Here is a 26,450-nt window from a genome sequence, read left to right as displayed (position 1 = left end):
CAATAACATAACCAGGGTGGCATATAATTGTTACTCATTCGCTCCCAGGAACTCAAGAAAGACCACAGAGGTGCCCTGGGGGCTTGGCTTTCATGAAGAGTGGGCATAGTTTTTCAGGCAGAGCAGAGGTGCTGAGATCAGTGTGCACAAAAGGCATGGAGGTATGAGAACACAGTGTGTCTTCCGGAAAGCATGCTTGGGCTGCAGAGGAGGTAGAGAGGGCACAGTAAGAAGGGTGAGGAGTAGTGTTGCTGGGAAAATGGGGATCAGGTTGGGAGAGGCACTGGATGCCATGCCATGCCCTGCTAGGGTGACCAGCAATTGTGGTTTGCCCAGGACTTTCCCAGTTTTAGCAGTGGAAGTCCAGCACCCTGAGAACCCCCTTGGTCCTCACAAATCAGGACAGTTATACATTATCCTCAAAGCAGTGGAAAGCCATTAAAAAGGAGTTCCACAAAGAATTGGCAGGGTACTCTTCCTGCTTTAAGGTGACTCTAGCATGTCTGGGTGAAGTGGAGGAGGACTGGGTGTGCTGAAGAACCCCGAGAGGCCAATTACAGGGGGGCAATGGGACAGAAATGGTTAACATGCACGCTTCACCTTTGGCAGATGGCAGACATGAGTTTCAGTTCCCTGGTCAGCCCCTTCTTTCCTAGCTGTGTGGCCTGGGTGGGTTATTTAACCTATGTGGGCCTCACTTTCCTCATCTATAAAATGGGAACAATAATGGTGCTTACCTCAAAGAATGGCAAGGCTTAAAGGAGATACTGTTTAACACAGTGCCCAGCATACAGCAAGCGCTGAACAACGGTTAGCTTTTATTGGCCATGTAATTGGTTAGGAGCTGATTCCAAGGCCTGAAGGAGGGTGGCAGCTTAGCAGGAATGCCAAGGAGGAAGGGGACTTGAGAAAGATTTGAGAGGCAGAATCATCAGACCTTGTCTGTTAGTTAATTGATGATATTTTAATGTGAATGAGTTTTAGTTGGCATAAATTCCCCAAGGAATCTGCACTTCACGACTTTTATCTCTAACCGTGGAATGAAAGGCTTTGTCCAGTGAAAGGAAGCTGAAGGGGAAACAGAAAGGGGCAAGGGAAAAGGACTGGAAAAAAAGTGTGCCTTTTAGATCCTTAAGGTTAAGGGAGGGGAATGGTGGAAGTTTCCAAAGCTTCTCTTATAGGGGTTTGGAGACTAGAGGTTCTGATAGCTGTCTCTCCCCTTGTGCCCCGCACTCCCCAAATCGGCTTGCCTCCTGGGGATGGACAATTTCTGGATCCTGCTCCTGGCAGAGACCCTTGAAGAGGCCCTCTCCCTGCAGACGGCCCTTCCGTATCTGAGCACAGTGCAGCCCCTTCTTCAACTCTCACCATTTCACTTTGTGAATCTATTTGTGCAAAGGTCTGCCCATAATTCTGACGGCAAATTCTTAACCTTAGGGATCCCCAAATGCACATTTTGTTTTCCAGCAGATTAGTAGTTAGGGAAATTTTAATATCATGCTGAGCTCCCACATCTATATCCTGAAACACTCCTGAGGTAGCTGGGAGTGGCCAGTTTGCTGCAAAGGAGACAGAACAGACTTCGGAATAGCACAGGTCTAAGCTGTAATTCTCACTCTGTAGTTTTAAGCTGTGCCACCTTTGGACACATTACTTAACCTCTCTGAGCCTCCATTTCCTCATCTACAAGTATGCCTATGGTAATAGCTACCTTGCCACTACTGAGATTACATATGTAAGTGCTTAACTGAGCACCAAATCTGGTCCGCACTGGGTGATCCATAAACATGGCCTCCTTTCCTTTCATCCACCTATGTTATTTCTAAGTCTGCCAATGAAGTTACAGGCTTTAATATGGTTGAGACACATCCTTTTCCTTAAAACAATGTTCAGAATTAGGACATTCCCCTCACAGCCATCCTCCCACATGTATATGAATGTGGCCATTTATACTGCAACATATGTATGTGAACACATGGACTTGCTTACTTAAGCACACGCACATGGCAATTGACAACTTAACAGTCAAGAAAGCATGTTAATTCGGTGAGACAAAGAGTTTGCTTCTGACCTAAAAGTTAGGTCAACGTTTGCGAGAGTCAGTGAATAGTCAGAGGATGGCAGATACTGAGATGAAATAGTAGAGCTTGCACTTATGTAGAACTTACTATTGACAAGGTGCTGTTCTAAGGGCATTAGATATAATTCATGCATTTAAGCTTCACCACAGCCCCATGATATAGGTACTAGGATTATTTCTGTTTCACAGCTGAGGAAACTGAGGCACAGAGTGGCCAAGCATCTTGGCTGAAGTCACACAGGTAGGAAGTGGACCATGCTCTCAATCACCATGCCATACTGACTTTCCAGAGGGCCCCAGGTGAAATGGAGAACCATCCTGTCGGCATCCTGTGTTAATTACCCCTTCTCCTTGGGACCCACTGTCAAACCACTCTGCCCTTTCTTCCATACTTCACCATCAACCTTAATGAATCTATTTGTGCAAAGGTCTGCCCATAATTCTGAGAGCAGATTTGCCTGTAAGTCTAGTAGGGGCCTAACTTTTAGGTCAGAAGTATTCCTCCATGTGATAACTCAGAGTCCAAACTCCTGGGCAAACTTGTATGCCCAGAAAATTAGACCTTTCAAGGACTGATCCCAGCCTACTTTGCCCATCCCATGCATTCTCTGCTCTGGCCACATCCAGCACACCCTGCTCTTGCAAGACTCTGAGCCTTTACACATGCCTGTATCCTCTTCCCTACTTCTCTTAATTCAACAGGCTCAGTGCCTACTATGTGTTAAGCTTATGCAAGTCCTTACCACACAAATTAATCAACCCACACTACAATATACTGCAGGAATTTAGAATGGTGGTGAAGGCTTGTTCTCTCTGAGGGATTTGGGTGGGGGCAGTGAGGAGATGAGAGCTGAAGGCTTCACATAGGAAATGACATTCAACCTGAGTCCTGAATGATTAGGAGTCTTCCAGTCAAGGAAGGGGAAGGAATGCTCCAAACGATCTTGACTCCTCCATCTCCCCTGACTCACACATCAAGTCCTATTGTAGATTCTACATCTGAAGTGGCTCTCCAGTTGTCTCCTCTTACTCCTTCTGCCATCATCCTACTTTAGCACATGGCTATTGCAACAGCTCCACAACTGGTCATTCTGCCTCTCCTCCTTCCAATCCCCAATCTGCTCTCCACGTGGCTGCCAGAGTAAGCATCCAGATGGCAAATCTGAAGGTGGCACTCCACCACCTACAGGTCAGTCGTAACCCCTTATGGTGACATACATGGCCCATCATAAGCTGGTCATAGTTTATCTTTTCCCACCTCCTCTCTAGCCACTCCACTTCTCAAATCCTCCACAGCAGATTATTTGTCTAACTTTGAAGACAAAATCTGTTAGATATCTGTGTGTATTTTGCCCATGTTATTCCCCCCTCCCTAAAATGCCCCAGTCCTTTCCCCATCTGTTAGGTTCAGCATGGCCTAGTCCAGGAATCAAAGGGAGCCCAGCTTTATGCACTTTTACAGCCCTTTCTTTACCATAAGTCAGGCCTGGCATTTGAGTACTGTGGAATTGGTAAATGGAGCAGGCATTCTCCTCTAACCACCACTGTGCACACCCAGACTATCTGATTGGACATTTGAATCAGTTCATGGTTGCCATGCCAATTATCTATGGATACTGCAGCCTGCTTTGAAATCCCAACTCAGCTGGCTAGGGCCTTGACTCCTCTCCTAGTCCAGCCAGTCCCTTCATCCAGGAGCTGATTGTTGTCCCTTTGCCCCCAGGTCTTGGCATCTCTGTACACAGATGCCTCTAAAAGACCATAAATGTCCCTAAAAGCATCAGTGCTGTGAGAGAGAATGTACAAAAAGTTCCTGTAGCCAGGCCTTTTTTGTCCCCAGATCAGACCCCTTGAATATTGACCCTTAAATGGATCCTGCTCAAGAGAAGTTTGCACCATCCCTCAGATTTTGCTCTTTGGACAGCTGTCTGCTCCCTCAGGGGAGCCAACCCAATTGCTGCCATGTTCTTGCAATGAGCTCCCGCCTAGCTGAATCAGCCTTAGCTCCTTTCTGGCCCCTTCCAAGTTCTAGCATGCCTTAGGCTGTGGTCTCAGGGCTTAGGAAACTATCTTTCCTTACTTCACATTTTATAACCAGCTTTTGAACACATCTTGTTTGGTTCTCACAAAAGCTCTGTGAAAGAGGTAGTGAGGTTGTTATTGACCCTATATTGCAGATAAGGAAACTGAGACTCAGAGAAGGTAAGTATAAGGTGTCCACATGGGCAGAGCTAATAAGTGGAGAACCAGGTCTCCTAATTCTGACACCCTCTTCACTGCCCAGGTCACTTAGTACATTGAGTGTCTACTGTGTGGCAGGTACTAAGCCCCACTTGCCTCCTGTGTCTTCCTTATACTCTTGTGCTAGAGCCTCAGATAAAAAAGTCAGTCGGGTTAATTTGACTCACCCTCCTCCCTCCCTGTGACACTATGTCCACCAGCTCTCCTCGGGGTTCCTTTGGCCTGCTCCCATCTCGTTCACAGGACACAAGAGTAAATGTCCTCTCTTTGGCTGAAACACCCAGCCTGGTAGCTTTATTGTCCCACCACTGCCCCCTGGAGAGGAAAGCCTTGATCTGGAGTTGGAACCTCTTTCCAAGGGGGATTCTTAGAATCTTTTGAAGAGAAACTAGATTCCTGAGGTGATGATGGATTTTAGCATTTCTCAATGTGGAGAGGGCATGAGGTTCCTTTGTGGACCCCGGATGGGATTTAAAAAGAAAATCTCTTGATGGCCTTTTGGACAGAGAGGAGAAGCTCTGTGTTTATTGTGTGGTGGGTGAGTGGGGGGACGGATTTCAATAAGAAAAGGAATCTCTCCCACCATGAGGGGGTGGGGACCACTCCTCTGACAGAGTATGATGTCCGTCGTTTTCTAAGGAGAAAGGAAATTTCTTGCAGGAAAGGAATGTCTTTCTCTTTTAAGAGACAGGGAAGCTCTCTCTAAGGGATTGCTGAGTGTGGGGGAAAGGAATACTTACTCTCTCCTTTTTTTTCTAAAGGAGAAACCTCATTGAATAAGGAAAGCTTCCATGTGTTTGTCTGCTGGGGAAAGACTTTCTAGAGAACAATTCTGACAAGATTATGCCTGGTTTTCTCTTCCTTTCTGATATACTTCCCTCATGGACTCAGCTCTGAGAGGGAGTGGCAAATAATATTTTTCTGTTAAGAGGCTGGGGAAGCTGAGAAGAGAGACTTACTGTGGGGGAAAGTTTTACTCTGAGGGGCTGATGGTGGGGACATGAGATTGATGACTCTGAGATGGGGAAAGCCCAAGTTAGGCTGGGGAAGCCTTTTAGGAAGTCCAGAAGCTAAGAGTGTTAAAGGGAGCTTAGAGATGTGCTGGGCCAGCCCTTGTTTGCTTACCAGGTAACTAAGGCTTGGGGAAGGGAATGCCTCTCTAATGAGTGACAGAGCTAGGACTTGAACCTGGCTTGTCAAGTCCCAGCCTGGGGCTTTTCTCACCACAGTTGACTGATGGAGGGAGGGCTCTCTGCTGCTTTGGAGAATGACACTGGCGAGGGAACTTCTGCTGTGAAATGCCTGACCTATGGAGGTCAGGCACTGGAAACGTCTCTGGGGCAGGAGGCACTGATTCCTTAGAGAAGGAAACTGGGAAAGAGTGGAGAATCAGGGGCTATGCCCAGAGGAAAGGGGTCAAAGTCACTGTGCTGTCCGATGGGTGGCCTGCTTGTGGGGCATGGGTTTACAGTGCATGAGGAGTTTCAAGGAAGGAAGGGGACTATTTCTCCCAGGAGTGTGGGGAAGGGGCCCTTGCCAAGGTAATGTGTGCTACTTTCTTGGACTTATGAAATTTCTCTATCTTTTCCTATCTCTCTAGAGGAAGCTGTCATTTTAATCTTTCTAAAATTGGGCAAGAGGCCCAAGGAAACTTTCTGAGGTGATGTAAATGTTTTATAATATATTGTGGTCATGCTTACAAAAATGCACACAAAGTCTGAAACTCAGCAACATGCTATGTACTTAAATGGATGAAAAAATAAAATAAAATTAGAGGAAGGGGGTAAGCAAATTTGATCCCCATAAAGCTGTTATTAAAAAATGAAAAAGTAAAACAAAACAGAACAAAACCCGAAACCCGAACAACAGAGAACAGGAGAACATGGCTCAGAGGCTGGTTTTGTGGGGTTGGGAGGGAGAGCCTCTCCTTCTCTGCAGCTTCAGCTACTCAAGTTGTTATTTCTGTTACTCATTCCTTTCTTGATCAGCAAAGACCCATGGCCAGCTCATCCAGGGGGAGGTCAGAGGTTGCAGGATAAAGAACTTGACAAACACACAAGCCACCTCTACATTTACTCTAAAATTTTGTTTAATGTGTAACATTTCAGGCAGAGAGAGGCCTTGGGGACTAGAGGCAAAGACAGCTCTGACCACCCCCCACTCAGACTTATCTGCCTGCTTCTCCCTCCCTAGTTCCCTGCTTCAGACAGGTCTTCCTTTTCCCTTCTTCCTCCTTGTGTGCGCTACCCTCCCTTCTCCACCCACTTGTTCACATCACCCTCCTCCACTGCACTCACTCACATCCCTCCCCACTGATGTGACTCCAGAAATAGGGTCTCTGACAACATGGGGTTAAGATTAGTTTCACAATTGGAGATGCTGTCAGAACATCCCATCTCTTGTCCCCAGGGTCCCCAGGAGAGGGGTTGGGAAGAGGAAGGGGTCCAGTGAACAAGAGCTGCCCACACCCCCACCAGCTATGAGCACTGGGGTGGGTGACCTCCAGCTCCCCGCCCCTTCAGCCCCTCAGATGGAAAGCTCTGGGGAAAGGGACATGGAGGCAGGGAAGGGAGGTGTGGGTGGAGCGATCCCTCACAGGCAGAGGCCTGTGGGCAGGCAGGGGAGAAGGAGGGCCAGGCCCTGGCCAGGGGCGGGCAGGATGGGAGGTTGCCTGGTGTGTGGCCTCAGCAGGCCGAGCAGCGGTCGCTCTTCTCGGCCAGCCCGGCCCCACTGCCTGGGCTTCGACGCAGTATGTCTTTCAGGGAGCCGTCCTGCTCGCTCAGCAGCTTGTTGATCTCATTCTGCTTGTATTCAGGTGAGAGGCGGTGGCCGAAGCCCGAGCCCTTGCGGGAGGGCGGATTGGAGCGGCGCTGGGCTCGGCGGGCACAGGCCCGGATGATGAGGTACACCACCTCAGCCACGTTGAGAATGATGCAGATGCCTGAGGCGGCCAGCATAAAGACCGTGAAGACAGTTTTCTCAGTGGGGCGGGACACGAAGCAGTCTACCGTGTTGGGGCAGGGGTAGGCGTCACACTTGACAAGCCGCACCATGGCATAGCCCGGGTAGAGCAGATAAAAGACATACATAAAGGCAGCCTCGAACAGCAGCCGGAAGACCACACTGATGACATAGGTCCACCACAGTGTCCCTGAGATGTGGACCTTGTGCCTCTTCACCTCCTCCAGGTGAAGGGGGTCCCCATGGCCCTCAAGTCGCAGCATTTTCTTTTCTATGTGCTGCTGGTGAGCCACATGCATGGCTACCAGGAGAGCTGGGGTGGAAACCAAAATGAGCTGCAGAGACCAGAGACGCACATGGGAAATGGGGAAAAAGTGATCATAGCAGACGCTGTTGCAGCCGGGCTGGAGGGTGTTGCAGATGAAGGAAGACTTCTCGTCACCCCACACACTCTCCGCAGCCACCACCAGCACCATGATTCTGAAGATGAAGATGACCGAGAGCCACACTCGGCCAATGGCAGTAGAGTGCCGGTTCACGCCACTGAGCAAGGTGTACAAACCTGTCCAGTTCATCCTGCCTCATTCACACCTGCAAAACAGGAGCCACAAACAAGCTGGCAGGAAGCTGGAGCAGAAAGCCAGGCACCATGACACTGCCTGACACCCCCCAACCTCACCCCTTCCCAGAGCCAGTGGCAGGAAAGGAAGGACAGCCATAGCTTTCCTCATCACCCCATCTCCTTTGCCAGCCTCTCCTCCTTCTCCTCCTCCTCCTCCTCCTCCTCCTCACTTGACTTGAACTCCCTGAGCCCCATCTCTCTTCTTCATTTTCGTCCAATATTCTTTCCTCTCCAGCCCCTTTCTTTACCAGGTCCATTTTGTTCTGCCATCAGCCATCCTTTTTAGCTCCCCAGCCCCCGGCTCCTTAACTCTGGACCTGGGGCCAACCCAACAAAGCCCCATTACCTTGGGCAGCGCCTATCCCTGAGGCCACCCAGACAGGGCCCCTATGGTCTCATGTCTGTGCAGGGGGAGTGGCCCCTGGGTCCGCGCCTGCGTCCCAATTCAACGCCGCCCGGTGCTGGGGAGTCATATGCTGCTTTATACCCAGTGTCTGCACAATGGAACCTTTGTAGGGCTCTGAACAACACCCTTTAGAATTCAGATCAAACGCCCTGACTTCCGCCCACCCTACACACAGAGCACTTGTGTCCCAGAGCCGGACACCCAGCCTGCACCCACCTGTTCTGTGCCCGCCCGGTCCATCGCCGCACCCGCCCCAAGGCCCCGCCAGAAGAATGGCCATGGCTGGGACTGGGTGAGATGGAACAAAGACAGGTGCATGTAAAAGGGGACCCCAAGGGACCAGGAGGCTCTGGGCTGAGGCCCTCCCCCCTGACCCAGCTAGGAACATAGGGTCAGCAGGATTTTTCCTAGGCTTAGATTCTCTCCAGGGTATGGGAGAGCTAGAAGAGAGGAAAGGGAGCTCATATTTATGAAGGCAGGAATCATGTTAAGCTTTTTCCCACACAGTCTTTCTTTTGCCCCACTTAGCAAGCTTCTAAGGTCCGTTACCTCAGTCTTTCCACATGAGGAAGCTGAAGCTCAGACAAGTTAAGTAACTCAACTCAAAGTCACACAGCTAGGAAGTATAGAGTAAGATGAAACACAAAAGTATCTGAGGCAGCAGTCTAGACTTTTCACAGTACACTAAGATGGTGTCAGGAAAAACAAAGGCTAGCCATTATTAATAACAACAAAAAAAGCAAGAGTTAATACTACCCATAAAAGCATAAGAAACATGTAAGTGGATGAAACCCATGAGTACATTCCAGCTCCAGTGTCATGGAGCAAATGCTGACCATCCCTCCTTGAACTTCAGGAAAGGGAACCCATACAGAGGGTGGAGAGGAGGGCATATAGTGAGTACAAGCTGAAGGAAAAAGCAAAAGGTAACCAAGCAAACAGAAGTTTAGAAGATGGAATAGGTAGGAGTTCCATGGTTTTGGGTTTGAATCCCAGTACAATCATGGGCTTATTACTGACTTTCTCTGAGCCGGCTTGTTCATCTGTAACTAGGGTGAATACCCAGGGTTATCGTGAAGTTCAGTGAAGCAAGCAAAAGTTCTTAGCCTGGCTCCTGTTTCATAGTTGGTGATCAAGGTAAGGAAGAACGAATCAGGAAAAGAAAACATTGTTGCTTGAGGAGGGCCAGGTGGTCTATCAAATGCAATAGCCCTCTTTTTTTCTTAGTAATGCTGTTGTTGACCTAGAGTGTCCATCTGGATAGAACAGACTGTTTGACCCTGCCCCCAGCATTAGGTATACATTCTAACCTCCTGGCTTCCTGAGCTTGCCAATTGCTCCAGGGAAGAAATTCCCCTCTATCCCTTAGGCAGGCAGAGAAAGCCTCCCTCACCTCCCACCACTTCTGCCATTAAGTAGTAGAGAGATGGCACTGGAAGCTGGGAACTGAGAGGAGGCCACACAGGCGCACCATTTCCTGCCACCAGTGCAGGGGCAGTGGCTGTGGCAAAAGGCCCACGGCCAGTTCTGGGCAGTCCACTCTCTCTTGTTGGCGAAGGGGCAGGAGATTAGTGACTGGGAAAGTTGGGGAATGGGATGAAACAAACTAGGAGATGAAGGCATGGTCCACAGGACTCCTCTGAACTTCTCTGAACAAGGTTTCTTGATTTAATGAAGAAAAAAAAAGCCTTAGTGAGTCCATGCTGTGGGTTTAAACCAGTGTGGGGAGGCAGGGACACGGGTGCCCTTTGCCCCAAGCCTGGGATTCGGAAAGCAGGGATGCTATGGGAGGCAGCATGGTCGGCTCTAAAGAAAATGATTCCTCCAGTGAGACATGTTGGATACAAAACCAGGGGGCCAAGGAGCATTGTTAAGCATAACCCTTTACCGAGCAGGTGTTTCCATGCCAGACCCTTGTACACACACTGTCTCAAGTAAGCCCATGAATAACCCCATTAGTTAGGTGTCATTTTGAATCTTCATGTAACAGATGAGGAAACTGAGGTAAAGAAAGGTGAAGGGACTTGTCCAGGGGTCACAAGGGTCACACAGTCAGCATGTAATTAAACTGGGGTTTGAGCCAGGCCGAGCTGACTCCAGAACCCATACTCTTTCCCATAAGTCCTACCACCATGGCTAGAATTAGAATTTTCCTTCCTGTGAGTGTTTTTAGAAAAAGATTTTCAAAACTGGCCTGGCTTTTATTCTCTTCTAACCCTTTCCCCCTTTCCTATCAAATGACAGCACTTATTCCTCTCCTTCCTTCCCAGGGCTCTCTGCTGCCACCTGATTTGTTCTGTTTTTCCTTCCTTACCTTTCTTGGGCTGCTTTCTCAGGCTCCAAAGCAAAGTTCAGCTGTTCCTTTCTCTCTGCTCCTCAGGGGTACCCCACAGACAACCTGGCCACTGCTGAGTTTCTAGGTTTTGGTAGCTCTCTGCGTCTCATCTTCTTGAGCCCCCTGGGACATAGCCAGTAGCTCCCTCCAGGGCCCCTAAAGACTCTTGTATAGGCACTGAGAGCTCAAGCTTTGCTCTTCCCTTTGGAAGGAGAGCTGATCCCTTTGTCAACATAAATTCCTCAAAGGTTTCACTTTAAAAGCAGCCAGGGGAGTGACCTGATTTTGAAATCCAAACCGTTTTTGTGACTTTGGGTTAAAGTCCAGGTATTGATATACTCTGTGTTGCTCCAGGCATGTTTTGCTCTCCTGTGTAATTAGACAAGACTTCTCTGGTCACATCAGGCTCTGGCCTCATCCTCGCCACTCAAGCACAGTTCAAACTCAGATGATACTTAGTCCTTACAACAGCTTGTAATATTATCCACATTTTTCAGACAAGGAAAGTGAGGCTCAGAGATGTTAAATAACTTGCCTCAATGGCAACTGCACTGCTGCTAAATGGTAGAGTCGAGTTTCAAATTTATTTTCCTTTGACCCCAAAGACTTTGTACATTACACTGCCTGTGGTGGACTCACTTCCTTTAAGGACTTTGCATTCTAACCGAGACTAGGGCCACAACTCAAAAATGTATATCCTTTCCCACGTGTGCCTGTGTGTGCGGGCATACACACACACACTCATGCATGCACACCTGCTCCCCTACGCATGCATGTGTGGACATCAAGACCCCTCTCTCTTTCTGGGCACCCCTCCTTCCCTGTCCCTCCTTCTAACTACAGGAAATCCTTATGTTTTTTGGTTTGGGGAAGAAGGGCCTGGCTGGGCTAGATGAGGTTGTGTTCAGCCTCAGACTCCACTCTTCCTCCTCCATTTCACAGACAGCCTTTGGCCAGGAAAGGACAGGGGGCTCTCTTTGAGATTGCCTTTTGAATTTCAGGCTGCATTCATCACTTTGGCATGGCTAAGACCAAACCCCAGCCCTCTTCCTTTCCCCCTGCTTCTCTTCCCTGTCTCTTCCCTGTGGTTCCACAGCAGATCGGTCTGGCCCTTGTCCTCTCTACCCTGCCATATGTATTCTGTGGCCAGACTTGGGCCAGGGCGAGCCTAGATCAGTCCGATTTTCTTCTTCCCTCACTCTGCCACGGTCTTTTCATGGAACTCCAGCGAATGGCAGCTTTCTTAATCACTGTTTGGACCACAACCTCCTGCTCCTCCATCAACTTCTGACTTCCTGTTGTTCTCTACTTGGGCCTCTATAACAGCCACCATTTATGGAATGCCTACTGTGTTGTAGGAGCTGTCTGTTCATTAACTCTCATCCTCACAACCCTGCGAGCTGTAGGTTATTGTCTTCATTTCATGGACTAGGCAGTGGAGGCGCAAAGAAGCTGAATAACTTACCACACAGCCAGTAAGCAAGTGCTGGAGCTCACATTAGAACTCATGTTGGCCCCTCACCAAAGCCCAAGCCCTTTCCCCATTGCTGTGTGGCATCCTCAGCCTTCTCTCCCTTCAAGCCCCGCTTGTTTATGTTCTCCTATCTCATTTCCTAAGTCCATGCATTATGCCGTGCCATTCCCAACAGCTGGAACAACTTTCAAGCAGCTGGGGAGCTACCCCTCCTTTCAATCTCCCAATCGTCTTACTCAAAGCTCAGCTAGAGTCTGCCTACTTCCCTCAAGAAAATGGAGGTGTACATTCCCAAATCTCAGCCCCATTGCCTAGCTCCCTGTGCCCACCAAGGGCACTTTATTCATCTGTCTGCAGTCCCCATGCTGGTGGTGTGTCTGGTTTACTAATCAGGGAAGAAAACCCTAGCAGTGCCCAGCAGACCCACCAAGCCCTAACCTTATGTGGCAGGGAATGTCTTAAAGAGACAAACTTGGCCACCCTGTGCCTTGGGGGCCCCTTGAGTCTTCTCAGGCATTTGGCCCTGTGGGGATGAGGGGAATCCTTGGCTCAGAAAAAAAGACTGAGAGAAGCAAGTTTGAGCCCGGAAAGAAGATAAGAGTTGGGAGCTACAGAAAGAGGCTAAGCAAGCGTGGCACTTGGCAGGAGGGGCCTCACCCCAGCTCAGAGGAAAGAACAGAAGGGATCTAAGGGTCTGAGTGCTGAGGTCAAAAGAAGGCAAGACCTGGGTCTCTCCCCAGCCTCCGTTTCTGCCCCCACACCCTGTGCCACACCGCTCCCACCTGGTATACCTCCCTCACCCCCAAGCTTCCTCACCTGGCTGCTGCTTCCCTTTCCCAGAGAGTGTCTGCAGGCGTGTCTGCACTATGCCACTAGGCACTGTCAGCCCAGTTCAGGGGAGGGACCAAAAGCCCAGGGGCCGGAGCCAGATATGGCCCACAGCCCAAGAGGAACCAGACAAACATTAACCAGCCCTCCTCCTTCCACACAGTCATTAAATGAGATCGGTCCCCTGAGCTCCCAATGGGTTCAGAAAGACAGAACACATAGCCTGGAATTACTGCCCTGTCTCAGACAGAGAGAGGCATCATTGACACCCATGTGCCCATATTTAGCCCATCTGGGAGGCTGAGCTGGGCCTGGGCTCACCAACAGCCTTCAGCCTTCCTCTAGCTCCTGGCCACAGGCAGACACAACCTGTGGGCAAGCTGCAGAGAAGGCCTCAGCCCTGGGTGCCCTCCTTTCCATCCCTTACAGTCCCTGACTATAAAACGGTAAGACTGTGGGGGGAGAAATAGTCATGGGCAATGCTTACTGGCACCTTGAGGTCAAGGTAGGGAATGGCAGTGCTTCCCCGATAAGGCAGGAGCAGGGTGCTCTTTGACCCTCTGCTGATTGTCCATGACCTGAGTGGCTGGGGGTGGATCAAAGTATTTCCAATCCCATCCCAGAATCCTAAAACTGCTTCAAAAATTGCCTTCTACCCTCAGGGATCAAGGCAGTTGAGCCGCAAAGTGTATCACGTGCAACAACAGATCTTGGCAATCATTAAGGCAAACAAAGAATGTCAACCATTAACTGAGGGGTCAGTCCAATTTGTAGGAGGGCTTACCCGAAGACCCTGTTAGTTCTGTGGCCTGACTGGCAGTGAAGAAATGAACAAAGGCCCCTGCCTTCTGCCCTACATCCCAGCCTGAGTTCACTGCCAGAAAGAGAGTGTGAGCTTCAGCTTCCCTTGGCCAAACCCGGGCAAATGGATCCATTAATCCCTGAGTCTTTACTAGGCACCTATTGGGTCCCCAGTCCTGGATACATGCTGGGGACAGGTGGCAGAAGACGGGAGAGTATCCCAACTGTTCTTAGGAATTTGTCAACTGCCTGAGGAGAGAAGACCAAGACTCAACAAGTTGCCATGAAGAACATCAGTGTATGTTCAGTTACGTGCTGCTGACCTTGACTGCTCAGGGAGTTTGAAGAAGGGGAAGATGAGAATAAATGGAAGTTATTAAGGAAGGCTTCTTAGAGGAGGTGAGGCTTGAGTGGAGAAGTAAGGGTTGGGTGGGAGTTGGAAAGGGGAAGGGTAGGGCTAGCATTCCAGGGAGGAGGAAGAGTACCAGTAAGGGCACAGAGGTAGGAATGTGCAGGGCATGTCTGGAAGGCAGAAAGGAGGACTGTGTTGGGTGGCTGTGGAAGATACTGTCAGTCAGCTAAGAGGCTGAAAGTATGAAGAGCATTTTAAGTCAGGTGGGCACCTTCTTTAGAGAGTGTTTGGTAAACTCAATATAAGGCAAAACTGAGCTAGACACAGCGGGGGGTAGGGGGCACAGGCTGAATGTTATTCGTTGCACTTGGCAATTCCTGCTGAGAGTACAGGTTGGAGTGGATAAATAGGAGTAGCATATCTTGAGTACCTAGTGTGTGAAAGGTTCAAAGTGTGTACAAGTATTACTTTGTTTGATCCTCAAAATAACCCTATGCAGTAAGCATTATTAGCATTCCTGTGTTACAGGGAAATTAGGGCACACAGAGGTTAAGTGACATAACTGAGGTCACCCAGCTAATAAAAAAGCTAGATTTGAACCCAGGCAGTCTGGTTCCAGAACTTATTCATTTAGCCACTCCATCCCAGCTGATGAGCTCTACAGGTCCCACTGAGAATCTGTGTAAGAGCCAGTCCCTGACTCTAGAAGATTCTAATCTAGCAAGAGAGATGTGACAGGTACCTGAGTACCTTCAACAAGAGAGCACGTCCTCAATATCTTATGTAGATATGAAGTGCCAGAAGGCATTCAAATGTAGGAGAAAGGGTAGGTTTAATGGAAGAGGCCGAGCTGGACAAGGGGCAGACAGGAGATGGCCAGGCCAAGCATTCCAGGTGACAGGAGCTGTGAGATGTGTTTAGGGAATGGTGGGCAGACCTGTTTGACCAGAAGACAGAGCTCTTATAGCAGAGCTCCAAGGAAGGGAAACTACAGGTCAGTATCAGTGTGTACTCATTGTTCTTTGGAGTTCTGGCAGGGTTTCTCTAGGGTGTTTGTAGTTCTAGGCTACAGGAAGTCTATTTGAATAGTTTGTAGCTGTATGAAAAATACCGTTGCTAGAATAGACTTGCCCTCCACCCATTTACTGCTACATGAACACATCTTCTGGATGGGGTGCTGCTGCAAGAAGATAGAGAGGAAAGGGGAGGAGACAGAAAGAAGAAGGGAGGCACGGGAGGGAAAAAGGGCAGGAAAATGGAGAGCAGAGAAGGAAAGCTGTATTACAATGAGCAATGTAAATCCATGTGCTCCTGGTAAGCAGCTAAAATCAGCTTTTGCCTTGACTTCTAAGCAGACTTTCCTCCTCCAGAGGATGTTTTAGGGGAATATTTTTAATTTTGCATCAGCCTGCTTATTTCCTCAGATTCACTCAGGGAGATCTTCATTAGATCTTGACACATACAAGATAAGAGGCCTTAAACATAAGCCTGCTTTCTCCAGTGACTCAAACATCAAACCAAACAAGGTCTTTCCCCGTTCCTGTTCTGAAGGATGAAGACAGTTGATAGAGGAAACCGATTGCATTATTTTAAGAGCACATCTCACCAGCGACATCGTCATAGTTCAGCGATTCGGGCCTCATCAACAGAATCAGCAGGCTGGTGGGAGCTCTGTTCATTACATCAGGGAGCAGTGCCGGCTGCCTCAGCACAGCAGTCTGGAGGCTTCCTCGGATGGCACGCAACAGCACTGCCTCGCATGTGGACTCTATCATCCGGCCCATCCCCGGGCCTCATTACTGAACAAAATGTGGCATTTGGTATGGCTTTGATCAGTGAGACAGCATTGCTGTATGGCTCAGAAAGCAAAGGGGATAGCTTCCAATATAAATGTTGCTTAAGACACACGGGCAATGCTACTTCTATAGCTTTTCTTCTTCCTTCCTAATTACAACCCTTAAATAGAATTCGTGCCTCATATCAAATTTACCGAGTATCATAATTCTTCCAAGTGGTAAAGATACCTCAAGACAAATGCTGGGCATAGAAGCCACAGGGCATAAATATGCAAAGAAGTAAAAAGCTAACCTTTTCAAACAATAAGGCTTCTCTCTCACTTACCAACTTTACATTTCCCTGTATGGCTCTGGAAGATGACTGGTTAGCCAGAGACGGGTAAGATTCCTCAAGGGAGGAACAACCTAAGACAGGCACAGTCGCAGGGGGGCCATCAGGTGAGAAATTGGGGATCAACAGAGGTGAGGCTTAGAACCTCACCCCCCCTGTTCTGAGAGAAATCTTCTGCATCCATGGATGTTTTATTGCCCTGGTCTAGCTTGGATTAACACATAGTCTACAGGCACACACCTGATCATCTACATTTGCTCTCTTACAACACTAAACTATGTTTTCTACCTTTATCTTGTATCTACCTACCACTTCAGCATTTTATTAAAAATAATAATAATAAAGAGAGAAATGTGGTATCCACATATAAATCAAGTATAAAAACCAAATGAGTATTCATATTTGAACTGACTGTGTATAGTTCATAATGCATGAGCAAAACCGAAAGTTTCTGTGATGACTGCCCTTGTACTGTTCACCATGTAACCTATTCACTATGTAAGAATTTGTTCTCCATGTAAGAACTTGTTCGTTATGCTTCAGAAGATTGGAGACTGACGAAAATTAGGCTTGGGGTGGATTGATGATTGTGCATTGAGCATTGACTCCCCTATACAGAATTTTATTGTTGTTAACAACCATTTGATCAATAAATATGAGAGATGCCCTCACAAAAAAAAAAAAGTACACACTTCCAATTGTAAAATAAATAAGTAACCGGGATGTAATGTATAGCATAAGGAATATAGTCAAAATATTGTAACAACTTGGTATGGTGATAGCTGGTACCTAGAATTATCATGTATATAAATGTTGAATCACTGTGTTGTACACCTGAAACTAATGTAATACTGTGTGTCAACTACCCTTCAATAAAAAATAATTATCTACAAAAAAAAAAAAAAGACACACGGGCAAAAGCTCTTCCCAAATGGATCCATAGCATTAAGGAAATGGCTAAGTATGAAAATCTGTAGAACATTTCAAAAGTCCCCACCCCAGATCAGGCTGTGGAAAGTTATGCAAACTGTTTCCAGTAAGGGTTACTAGGGAAAGGCAGAAGTGGTCTTCTATTCATCACTGGCATTGGTTTTCACAAATCCTTTTCAAAAGGACACATAATTACATGAATGACTCTGTGCCCCAGGAATTTATATTCTTAGAAAAGGTCAGTTAGAGGGAGTTATCCATATTTTTCCAAGGGGGTTTCTAAAGAACTGTACCCAGATAATGCACCAATTCACTTGATAATTAGGCATATACCTTTTGCTCTAAGGATAGTTTGGAGTGGGGAACAAAAGCAAGGGTTGTTTCAGCTCTCCCTCAACTCCCCCCAAAACCCAAATTGTAGGCAACATCCTAAAACCAGCTGTACATAGTCAGGATGGTACACTCATCGTGCCAACAGTAAAGCCTAAAGGTGAAGTGGTGCTTCTTGGAGCTTATAGATGTCATGGGAATAAGGGCCTTAAGCAGTACCATATCCATTCCCTGCAATTTGGAATTCATTGTGCCTGTTTTTGTGGTTTATGAAAACCCTCATTCCGGGGTTTGAAGAATGGTACTATATTTCACTAATGTCTGATCCCCACACCAACAGAGGGTATGCTTGCAAAAGACTCCAGAAAGTTCCACATCCTTTCACTAGGCCAGGTAGCCAAGTGAAGAAAATTGAAATGAGAAACTGGAACTTTTTGGGCTCCCATCTTAATGTTGCTTATATTCAGCCAATACGGCTTGATGTCTATTACCTGATCTTTTCTGCTCTTGGGAGTATAGTGCAACTGTAGGACCTAGGGTGTAGCACGTGGTAGAAAGTTCTCAGATTGAATCCAATCCTGGGTTTTTACCCAAAGGGACTAGAGGTAATGTGGTTAGGGTGGTGAATCAGAGAGGAGTCCAGATCATAGCCAGAAAAATGGGGCCAAGTGTCAAGTTTAAAGGATGAAATGCAAAGGGCACACAGAAGAGTCGAGGTTGTTCTAATTGTCCAGATTTGGGCAGCCAGACTGATGAGACAGTGCCCTGCTCATTCAGTTGTTCATAGTTTGGTACTTTTCATCTAGTTTTCTTTCTTTACATACACATACCCATCATTGAAATTATATGGTATATACGGGAGGTTTTTTCTCATAAGATCCTTTTCCAGGTCCTCCAAACAGAAATCTACTGGTCTATCATCAATTCCTCAAACCGATGATCCAATAAAACATATATACCAGGCCCTAAGCAGAAGCCCTGGTGCTCACCCTTTCTGTCCAATCTTTGGACTCCTCAGCCAAGATTGCCAACAATAACACCATGAATGCCTCATCCTGCCTCAGTAATCACAACCACTAGCCCTGCTACTTCCCTGAACCACCCAGCACTACCAGGTCAATACCTAGGGAGTGCCAGGCCACTGCCCACACCCTGAAGGTCAAGGCTTCTGCTGACAAGCACTGTTCCAAGGAGAGATGGTGGGCTATCTGGGTAGGAAATCTAGGCATTTTCCCTCCAACTCCACCTGCCCAACCAACCCCGCTGCAAATTAGAGGACTGATTCCTAGGCCCATTAAGATAGCAGAAATCATGAACTCCATTGCTTTCTGATGAAGCCCCCGACCTTCTTGACCATGCGCATCCACCCGTCCTGTTGGGGATAGGAAGACAGAGTATATGTTACCTGATTCCGGGGAGCCCCACCGATGTGGTTTCCAGTACCTAGTCCAGGGAGAGAACTGTGTGCCAGAGGAGCACTCATAAGAGCTTGAGCCCAACCTTATCTCCCATCCATGGTGCCTTGTGCCTTCTGCGGAGCCAGCTCAGCACCAGCCCCAGCCAGTACAGTGGTGTGTGTGTGTGTGTGTGTGTGTGTGTGTGTGTGTGTGTGTGTGTGTGTGAAGGGGAAGCCAGGATATAGTCCTGTATACCTTCTTTAAACCACCAAATAAATCCCGGCAACAGGCTCTGGGCACCATATAAAAGGGGGAACTCTAACACATCTTCATCCTTCACAGCCTGCACCTAACTAACTTACTCTCCTTAATCTGTTCCTTGATTCTGAACAGGGCAATCCTGCTCCTGAGCCTCCCAGACAAAGACTTTGTCTCCCTTCTTCTGTTCTTCCCATCCTTGCCTTGCCATTTTTTCAGAGATTATGGCTCGCCTCTATGGCTGGCTGCCCTGGGCCTCCTCAAGTGGAAACATCTTCTAGCTGGATGCCCCTAGGATTCTCCTCCCTCTGCTCAACTCAGAAGCAGAAACTTCCAGAATAAGAATTCCACAATCTATGGGGCCTCTGCTTCAGACACAAAGTAAGGGAGGGCTTCGGGTCCTCTGAAGGGGCCTCCATCTTGGTTATGTGTTCCTCCTATGATAGACAGAAGTGACTGAGCTACCTCATTGTTTCCCAGGAAATGTGAGCTCAATGGCATCGGATTTGCCAGCACGGGGGTGCTTTTCAGGATGTCAAGCAGTTATTGATTTCTGAATCAGAGTTACTGCTTTACAGTAAACATGAACTGCTCTTTCTCACTGCTGACATGTCACCTCACAGAGTCAGGGCTGGGTGGAGCCATAGAATACACTGAGGTTTGGCATTATTCCTAGGGAACAATATTGTCTACAGAACTGAGCTACACACCTTGATAGATAAAGAAGCCCAGACTATTACCACATGAGTCACAAGAACTTCCACAACTGTTTCATACTCACCACAAGCTTTTGTGCAGTGGGTGGGGGGCTCTTTTCCAGGGATTAGCCCACATGCTAAATCGTGTAGTCACGTATGTAACATTGAAGTGTTCTGCTCAGTTTTAATTATGGTAAGTTTGTCTCTGAGCCCAGAAGAGCACTTTATGATTTGATTTCCCAAGCTGGCTGATGTTGCCAATCCTACACTCTGCTGTGCCCCTTACACTGAAAACCTGAATGTCAGAAGACCTCCATAACCTATGTCTCTTGAAGGCACTGACAGCCAGCACACCTAGGCTGGGAGTCTCAGATTGGATGGTACCTGAAGCCAGGCTGCCTTGCTAGCTCTTTTCCTTCTTTACCAAGGTTTGTGAAAGATATTCTGTACTTGCTGTCTACATTTTCTTCATCTCCGATTCATTCTTCTGTCCCACTCCAGTCTGCGTTCGGCCCCCACTGCCTATGCCACTGAAATAGTTGTCATCAAGGTCACCTTGCTGCTAAATCCCGTGGACCCCCCTCAGAATGAGTCTTAGTGACTCTGAGGTGTTTGATCCAACTGACCCCTCCCATCTTCCTGAAACTTTCTTCTGCTTTCATTTCTTCGTTTTTATATTAATTTCCATGTTTGCTGCTTAAACAAGTAATGCATGTTCTTTATGGGAAAACTGGAAAGCGAAGAACAATCATTTGGATGAAAATACAAATGGTCTGCAAAACCACAACCAGAGCTGTAGAATCTTATGTCATTTTTCAATGGACATATATACATATACTTGTAAAACAAAATTGTCATCATATGACACATAGTATTATTGTTATTCTTACTGAGGTATAGCTGACATATTACATTAGTTTCACATGTACAGTATAATGATTCGATATTTTGGATATATTGTGAAATGATCACCACCTTAAGTCTAGTTTACATCCTTAGTTACAAAATGATTTTTCTTAGCACCTTTTAAGTATGCCATACAGTATTATTGACTACAGTTGCCATGCTGTACCTTACACCCCCAGGACTTATTTACTTATTTTATAACCGGAAGATTGTACCTTTTGACCCCCGTCACCCATTTTGCCCACCCCACCCCAACCCTTATCTCTAGCAACCACTAATCTGTGCTCTGCAGTGCCTATTATTTTATGCCCTCTTTCACTGGCCATTATGTCATGACCATTTAAGAATGTCATTATGTATTTCTCTAAACACAGCTTTGGATGGCTACATAGTCTTCTTTGATTTTTGTTGCACTTTTCTCTATGGGTCTCTTATCCCTCTGACCGCTCATGCTTTCTTCTTATTCTGCCCCTTAAATGGTGATGTTCCTCAGAGCTCCATTCCTGTGTCCTTATCACTTTGCAAACTCCCCCTAAGCAGTCTCATCTACTCCCATGGCTTCAACACTCAGAGTTCCAAATCTGTATCTTCAGGCCAGACTTCACTCCTGGTCTCCAGACAGATGGATGGATAGATAGACAGACAGACAGATAGATAGATAGATAGATAGATAGATAGATAGATAGATAGATAGATAGATAGATAGATATCCACCTCATCTTTTGTGCTCTGAAATCTGCTGATCCTCCAGTGTTCCCTTATCCCACTGAATGGTGTCATATCCACCCATTTGCCCAAGTCAGGAATCTGGGGAGTCAGCATAGCTTCTTCCTCTTGCTCACTCTCCACCACTCTGTAATCAATAAATAACTAACCCATTGGGTTTAACCTGCCCATATCTTTTGACTCCTTCTCTTCCTCTCTTTCCCTCTTCCACTGCCCTGGCACACACTCAAACCTATTTACAGCTGAACGAGCAAACCAGGTTCCTAAGTGTCTTTCTCCCTGCATTCATGCTCTCCTCCAGCCCATCCTCAGAACTTTCTTCAGAGTGGTCTTTCTAAAACACATTTATCGGATCATGTTGCTTCCCTGTTCAAAATCCTCCATTGGCTCCTCACTGCCTTTGAGATAAAATCTGCTCTACCACCTTTTCTCCATTTTTTTTCCAACTTGTCTTCATTCCTTGGAACTCAGCTCAGATAGTCTGCCCCATGCACACAAAGGCTGAGGAGTGGTGAGAGGTAGCCAGCAGCCTCTTGTGCGGAATTCCAGAGCTTAAGTTTTATTTCCTCCCCTTTCCCTATCCCTTTGTTTCTCTTCTGTGCTGTGTATCTCTGATAAGTGAGAGCATCATATGTAGTCCACCATACGTCAGCTTACTTGTGAGTCTCCTCCATTAGTCTAACACTTTTTAAGGGCAGGGACCATTCATTTCACCTTTGTATCAGCACCTGTGTGCCTCGCACATAGCAGGTGTTTAGAAAACGTTTGGTGAGTGGCAATTGAACGAACAGATGGAGGTGGCCAACAGAGAAATGACCTCGGGGACTTCAGCCTGTCTTTAAGCTGTCAACATGAGAGCACACCCATCTTTCATCTTGGCCGTACCCAAGGCACCACTCCCAGGACTGGGATGAGCTGCACAGTAGCCTTAGCTAAAAGCTGTGGTCAGAATGACCTGGAATATACCTTGCCACTGAGAAGCCATAAAGGTATGCCATACGTGCCAACCTACTGGCCTACGTCATCCACCACAGTTACTCACTCTCCCAAGGGAAAAGATCCTGGGTGCTTGGTCAAGAATCCCTCTCCAAGGAAAGATTACTTCCTCAATCTTGGTAGTCTCCTTTTACAAATGGCTCCAAAGAGCTTCTGCTTCCACTGCCTCACCTCTTCAGTGCCAGTCACTGTTCTCTCCAGCTACTTGTAACCCCCTGGCTGGGGACAATGGGCCTGCACTGACCTCAGTTCACTTCAAAGAATGTGTGGAGGAGACCTCTACCTGAGTTAGGTCACCTTGCCCACCTTCTCATCCTCAAGCACACTGTCAGGTTAAAAGTTACCCAGGCTGCTGCAAAGCACATTGTTAAAGATTTGCCAACAAGGTTACCCAGATTTCTTTTCTCTCGACGTGTCAGTCCATGCTCAGCAACAGGAGTTGGTCTTGCTGAATTACTGACGACACAGTGTCTTAAGACTTGGCTCCACAGTTTTCATTTCACCTCAGTAATATTTCTTAAGTACCTATTGTGTGCTACGAACCCTGTTAGGAGCTGTGGAGGATGCAAAGCCAGATGAGACAAGTCACACTAGTTGTTGACATAACCAGCCCTAATATAAGGTAAGTGAAGTAAGTGTTGAACAGAGGCATAAGCCACATGTTGTGGGAACACAAGTGAAAAAAGGAAGGGAGACAGGAACTCATGTCGGCTAAACACCTCTCTCTGCTGGCAACTCCTGTCACATACATTATCATAGGGATCAGTTTTGACTGGGGGAGCCTGAAAAGTCTTCATGCACTAGAACATTTGAGTTGGGCCTTGAAAGTACGAATTTGACAGGAGGGAAATCAAAGTCAGGAGACTCAAAAAAGTTGAGAGAACAGTATGTGAAAAGGCAACAGGGCATGCAAGTTCATGAGCTGTTCAAGGAACACAGGGTATTGGGCACAGCTGGGACAAGGGGTATGAGAGGGCAGAGCAAGTAACGATGCATGGAAGGTGGGTTGGCACCAGACTTTGGGGGAATCTTGATGCCTAGCCTGGGCATCTGGATTTTATTTAGTAGGCAATGAGGAACCAGTAGAGCTTTCCAATGAGGGGAATGACAAGATGGAAAAGATGCCGTGGGGAGATCAACTTGGCAGATGAACTGGAGATAGGATAGGCGAGGGGTTACAAGAGTAGGTAGGAGGCTGTGTCAGTAACCCAGGCATGAGTTTATAAATATTTGATCTACGAAGGTGGCAGTGGTGCCAGATTGAATAAAACTGCATGAGGCAATAGGGTGTAGCACAAAGTGCACTGGACTGGAGCTCCAACAACTCTGGGTTCCAATCCTGCCTCCTATTCTCAGGGTATGGGCATTTACCATTTAGGGATTCAATACCATGTGAAAAAGGTGAAGCTTGGAGAAATAAGTATCTTTAAGGTCTCTTCCAGCTCTAATGGCCTCTGGTTTAGACTAAGTCACTTGCCCAGGATCACAGAGCCAGGATTTGGTCCCAGGCAGTCTTGTCCCTAGAGTCGGTATGCTTAACCGCTGTACTATGTGGGTGTGTATGTAAGACTAATTGACGCTCTCTAATGTCATTTCCTCTGTCAGAACTTCTCAGATTCCCAACCCCTTCTTCTGATAGAAATTATGTTCCCTCTTCCATGCTTCCAGACCTCCTTCTCTGCCTCCTACTACTTGGTGAGAGGGAACATCATTGCCTTTTCCCTGATCTTAGTGGGAGAGCTTCAGTTTTCCCACCATTAAGTATGATGTTAGCTGTAGGGCTTTTTTTCCTGGTACATATTATTTATCAAGTAGAGGAAGTTCCCCTCTATTTGTAGTTTACCAAGGTTTTATCATAAATGGGTGTTGGATTTTATCAAATACCTTTTCTTCATCTGTTGATATAATCATGTGATTTTTTTTTTTAGCCTGTTGATGCTACGGATTACAGTAACTGATTTTCGAATGTTGTAGCAGCCTTGCATACCTGGGATAAACCCTACTTGTTCATGGCAAATAATTATTTTTATACATTTTTAGAGTTGATTTGCTAATATTTTGTTGAGGATTTTTGTGTCTACGTTTATGAGTGGTATTGGTCTGCAAGGTTCTTTTCTGTAATGTTTTTGTCTGGTTTTGGTATTAGGGTAATGCTGACCTTATAGAATAAATTAGGAATTATTTCCTTTGCTTCTATCCTCTGAAAGCAATTGTAGAGCACTGATATAATTTGTTCCTAAAATTTTTGGTAGAATTCACCAACAAACCCATCTTGGGTCTAGTATTTTATGTTTTGGAAGGTTACTGATCCAATTACATGGATCCAAATACATGTATATCTATTTCTTAGATATAGATGCTTATTCAGATTATCTGTTTCTAATTGTGTGAGTTTTGACTGCGTGTGTCTTTCAAGGAACTGGTGGTCTATTTCATCTAGGTTATCAAATGTGTGGGCATAAAGTTGTTCATGGTATTATTTTATTATCCTTTTAATGTTCATGGATCTGTAATGATCCCCTTTTTCATTTCTGATATTAGTAATTTGTGTCCTCTCTTTTTCTTAGTCAGCCTGGCCAAAGGCTTATCAGTTTTACTAATCTTTTCAAAGAGTCAGCTTTTGTTGATTTTCTGCATTGATTTCCTGTTTTCAATTTCATTTTTTTCTGCTCTAATTCTCATTATTTATTTTCTTCTGCTTACCTTAGATTTAATTCTTTTCTAATACAGGCATTCAGTGTTATAAATTTACCTCTAAGCACTGCTTTTTCTGCATCCCATGTATTTTGTTAAGTTGTGTATTCATTTTCATTTAGCTTAAAATATTTTAAAATTTCTCTTGAGATTTCCTTTTTGACCCATGTATTATTTAGAAGTGGGTTGTTTAATCTCCATATATTTTGGGATTTTCCCGTTATCCTTCTGTTATTGATCTCTAGTTTAATTCCATTGTGGTCTGAGAGTAGACATATGATTTCTATTCTTTTAAATTTGTTAAGGTGTGTTTTGTGGCCCTGAATGTGGTCCATGTGAATGTTCCATGTGAACTTCAGAAGAATGTGTATGCTGCTATTGTTGGACAAAGTAATCTATAGATGTCAATTATGTCCAGTTGATTGGTGGTGCTGTTCAGTTCAACTATGTCTTTAATGATTTTCTGCCTACTGAATCTGTCCGTTTCTGGTGTTGAAGTACCCAGCTGTAATAGCGGGTTCATCTATTTCTCCTTGAAGTTTTATCAGGTTTTTCCTCACACGATGGTAAGGAAGACTTTGTCAAGCTAGGGGAGAGAGATCAGGCTCAACTCTGAATACAACAAGGACAAATGGGGATGTATATAGGCAATGAACAGAGTGAGGGGTAAGTAGGTAGAAAAGTACTAAGAGGAGATGTCTAGGATGGGGGATTCTTGCTAAAGTGACCTAACAGTCTTGCTAAAGGCAGGCCAAGGATTTAGACATCAAAGGTGGGGGATGAAGAAGTTGGTCAGCTATCAAAGATGATCAGAAGTCATGGGTAGGAAGATGACTTAGCAGGATTCTTTGCTAAGATTGGGATGGGTGGACCACAGACAGGTCAAAGGTAAAAGTTGAGGTCTAGGTAAAAAGAGAACTCACAGGAGCCTAACTAAAGTTTGATGAGGGAGAGAGTTTTTGTCAGTCCCTCTTCCTGTTTCTTGTCTTTCCTCTAAACAATTTAAGTCCATTTCTCATTTGGTGACCCATTGTTCATTAAAGACCACCTAATCCTTATGTTGAGATTTGGTAGTAGAGGATATTTATTGGATGGTATGAACCATCAGCCATTTAGTGAGGGAAATTTCTATAAAAACAAAACAAAGTCAAAGATTAATGATTAGAGCAGATTATAAACCCAATTTCTGAGTCCAGAGGGCAGCCAGTCAAGAGGATTTCTATATGCTGGAATCAAAGCATCTTTAGATGGTGGAATGAGGACAATAGTGGCAATCTGATAGATTTTT

General features: G+C 46.3%; 1 protein-coding gene across 4 annotated transcripts; it reads right to left on the bottom strand.

Moving 5' to 3' along the window:
* Window positions 1-6,392: 6,392 nt before the first annotated feature.
* On the bottom strand, window positions 6,393-13,564 carry GJB1 (gap junction protein beta 1). Of its 4 annotated transcripts, none has more exons than XM_036898242.2 (2): window positions 13,435-13,564; window positions 6,393-7,873 (listed from the first exon to the last, which is right to left on the bottom strand). In XM_036898242.2, the coding sequence occupies exon 2, from the start codon at window positions 7,855-7,857 to the stop codon at window positions 7,006-7,008; it is 852 nt and encodes a 283-aa protein (XP_036754137.1). In that variant the 5' UTR covers window positions 7,858-7,873; window positions 13,435-13,564; the 3' UTR covers window positions 6,393-7,005. The 4 variants fall into 4 exon arrangements, with proteins under 4 accessions (XP_036754137.1, XP_036754135.1, XP_036754136.1 ...); XM_036898240.2 differs by lacking the exon at window positions 13,435-13,564 and adding an exon at window positions 12,936-13,016; XM_036898241.2 differs by lacking the exon at window positions 13,435-13,564 and adding an exon at window positions 10,625-10,780.
* Window positions 13,565-26,450: the final 12,886 nt, after the last annotated feature.

This window comes from Manis pentadactyla, chromosome X, assembly GCF_030020395.1.
Source record: "Manis pentadactyla isolate mManPen7 chromosome X, mManPen7.hap1, whole genome shotgun sequence".
Taxonomy (NCBI): domain Eukaryota; kingdom Metazoa; phylum Chordata; class Mammalia; order Pholidota; family Manidae; genus Manis; species Manis pentadactyla.
This window is presented reverse-complemented; position numbering and strand designations above follow the sequence as displayed.

Bases quoted from the DNA above. Each gene is read 5' to 3' on its own strand.
- GJB1 (XM_036898242.2), bottom strand. From the start codon at position 7,857: ATGAACTGGACAGGTTTGTACACCTTGCTCAGTGGCGTGAACCGGCAC.